Genomic DNA, 2848 nt, shown 5'->3' with positions numbered 1-2848 from the left:
TAGCCAATAGAAGCGTGAGTGTTACTTTTTTACTAATTTAAAATGTCAATAATATATTTGAATGATATATATTTATCTCTTTCAAAATAGTTATAAATAACGAAAGAAATAGGAAAAACATCAAAATAACATCCGATTTCTACGTCAGTCCCATGAGCCCAGGCACAACATTCACACTCCAAAAAGAAGGTTTACATTTGTGATTTGTTATTTCTTTTATTCACTCAACTGTTCCTATTCCTTTTTGCAAGACGTTTTTTAAGAGAGTTGAATACATAAAGATGTATACACTGATGTAGTTACTTTTCCAAGAACCAAATGCAGTTCAAACTATTTGTGGGTGTATATTGTGTGTGTAGGATAACCCAGTGCAGTGATCACTCACAGCGGGTACACGGCCTCCTGGGTGCAGTGCAGGGTGTTGACGTAGTCGGGGCTGGGGTTGTACAGCATGGTGTACCAGTCGGACAGCATCTGGACCCTGCAGGAGTGGATGCGAACCTGCCCCACCGGCTCCGTCACCAGCAGAGTGACCACGGCCGACACGCTGCACTCCAACATGGCTGTGATGTGCTGCAGCAGCGCGCTGGAACTGGACCACACACAGTTATCTTGGTCGTCTGTTTCACTTCCTTATTGTATTCAAAATGAAATGGTGAAAATGCGTTTCCTGTAGTTTATATCAAATACTGAATTAGCCTTTATGAAACCAGGTTTGCTGAAAACCTGCCTGCTTGCCTGAAGGTGAATTCAATGACTGATACAGTAAGTTGCTGTGTGTGCTGCTGATCTGGCTTTACACTAAACTCCTCTAATTTGTCAAACAATGACAAACCATAGCAAAGATTTTGTTTTTTAAACTAATAATACAGACGCATCTCTTATGAAGGAACGGTACTTCTCCACAGTTTGGCTTTGAATCACTTTAATGCACAAATGATGTGCACACACAAAGATGTGAAGTCTGATTCTGAAGCTAAATGGAGTAAGCCAGAAGTCCTACTGGTTTAGTTAATTACCACAAACTGGTAGTCTTATTTAGTGTCTTGTGAGACCTTCAGTCAGGCACAGGTACAGGTCACACTGTAAATGTGCACTCACATATTCAACTAACTGCTAATTCACGTTCACCTTTTTTCCCCAAGAATAGAAGGGTGCTGTACCCATCAATGCATCGATCCTCAGGGAAAAACCTTGTGTAACGAGTCGCTGCATAGCTCACTTGGTACAGCTGTGCCGTTCGAATCAGGCCTGGGGTCCCTCTATGCGTGCAATCCCATCTATGTCCCCTTCTCAAATCTATTTCTATAATAACGGTTAAACTGGCCAAAATATAATAATAATAACAACAACAAAGACACTGGCGGCCCAAAAATAGGTTTGAAAAAAGAGAAAATCTTCTATAATTCCATTCTATTTGACTATAGCTTTGCATCATGGTCCTAACAATAAGGTGGTACATGTCACAATTATGACCAGCTTGCTGTACATGATCCGTGTGTGTGTGTGTGTGTGTGTGTGTGTGTGTGTGTGTGTGTGTGTGTGTGTGTGTGTGTGTGTGTGTGTGTGTGTGTTCACCTCTTCTTCCCAGAGTACCACTCGATGAAGAACCAGTGCAGCACTAGAGGCAACATGGCCATGAAGCCAAGGTAGAGCCAGTCGTAGAGCTCGGGGGCCTCGGTGCAGCGCTCACACACATTCTGGAGGTTAGTCCGCTCTCCACGGGGACACACCTGCAGGACACGCAGAGACGGCATGCTCAGAAACAACAGAAGCCCTGCAAGCCCCCAACAACATTCATGCATTTCACTGTGTTGTGTGCCTGTAGGTCAGGGTGTGCAAACTGTTTCCACTGAGAGCCACATATAGAGAAACATACCAAAGGCTGGGCCCCTCCCCAGAGAGGAGGTATATTGCCTCATAAATTAAGATAGAAATGAGCTAAATCAATCATATATAGGTAAATGATGCTTGATACTTGAACTGACTTTAAAGGCCATGTAATGCATCTAACACAGGTGTTTTTTAACATGTAGTTTAGATATCACCAGAATAAAAATAAATAAAAATGTTTAAAGTTTGGTCATAATTAAATGACATATACGTTAAAAACCGATGTTGGTTCCGAAGTTTGCCGAGTACGCCCCCGATCACTCCCGAACGAGCGGTGACGTCACACGTGGCAAATATTGCCATTTGATCAAATCAGTCCAAATGGCAAGCAACGCGACAACTTCAGACAGCGACAGCGACAGCGATCATTCAAGCTCAGATTCGGTGGGTTATCTGGATTCAGTTACAGAAGTAGAGAGTGAACCAGCTAGCCTTTCACTTCAAGGCATCTTGCCTTATCAGTACGAGCCTCCTGCCCGGCAATCGAACAACGAGGCAGAAACTTGTGAAAGAGAAGCGGATTCCGCAGCCGGCGAGACTCGAGTCGGCAATACTGAATGGTAAATTCTGTTTTATTTAATTTGACCTGCACTAAATGTCGATCTTAATTTGTCATCTGTTCCTCACACGTCCGGCAGATATTGTTTTTTTTTTTATGTTATGTACAATATTCAGGTGTACATGTCAATGCTGTGAAAGCATGCCCACTGCAGATGAATGTGTATGCTGCAGAGAGATCTGGCAGGTGATGGAACAAATAGACAGTTTGCAACCTACTGACCAGATAGCAGAGTCCTGCATCGGGTCGGGTATCCGCGGGTACCCGACGGGTGACCCGCAAAAAAGGTGATTTGCGGGTGGTATTTTTTCAAACGCTTTTTTCCGGGTTCGCTTCTGGGTAAAACAAAGATGATGCGGGTCGGGTTGCGGGTGTTGCATAATAAATATATTTAAA

General features: G+C 43.3%; 1 protein-coding gene across 1 annotated transcript; it reads right to left on the bottom strand.

Annotated features, from left to right (window-relative positions):
* Positions 1-373: 373 nt before the first annotated feature.
* LOC104950212 (JNK1/MAPK8 associated membrane protein) lies at positions 374-1777 on the bottom strand. The gene is made up of 2 exons (XM_010776698.1): positions 1579-1777; positions 374-592 (listed from the first exon to the last, which is right to left on the bottom strand). The coding sequence occupies exons 1-2, from the start codon at positions 1755-1757 to the stop codon at positions 382-384; spliced, it is 390 nt and encodes a 129-aa protein (XP_010775000.1). The 5' UTR covers positions 1758-1777; the 3' UTR covers positions 374-381.
* Between the last annotated feature and the right edge of the window lie 1071 nt (positions 1778-2848).

This window comes from Notothenia coriiceps, unplaced genomic scaffold, assembly GCF_000735185.1.
Source record: "Notothenia coriiceps isolate Sejong01 unplaced genomic scaffold, NC01 NC01_scaffold00017232, whole genome shotgun sequence".
NCBI lineage: Eukaryota > Metazoa > Chordata > Actinopteri > Perciformes > Nototheniidae > Notothenia > Notothenia coriiceps.
The sequence above is the reverse complement of the archived record's forward strand: the minus strand, read 5'-3'. Positions and strand labels throughout refer to the sequence as shown.

What these genes read in the sequence shown, in the direction of transcription:
- LOC104950212 (XM_010776698.1), bottom strand. Translation starts at nt 1,757, where the DNA reads ATGCCGTCTCTGCGTGTCCTGCAGGTGTGTCCCCGTGGAGAGCGGACT. An exon ending in TGGTACTCTGGGAAGAAGAG is followed by an intron (nt 593 to 1,578) that starts GTGAACACACAC and finishes TGTGTGGTCCAG; the next exon opens with TTCCAGCGCGCTGCTGCAGC.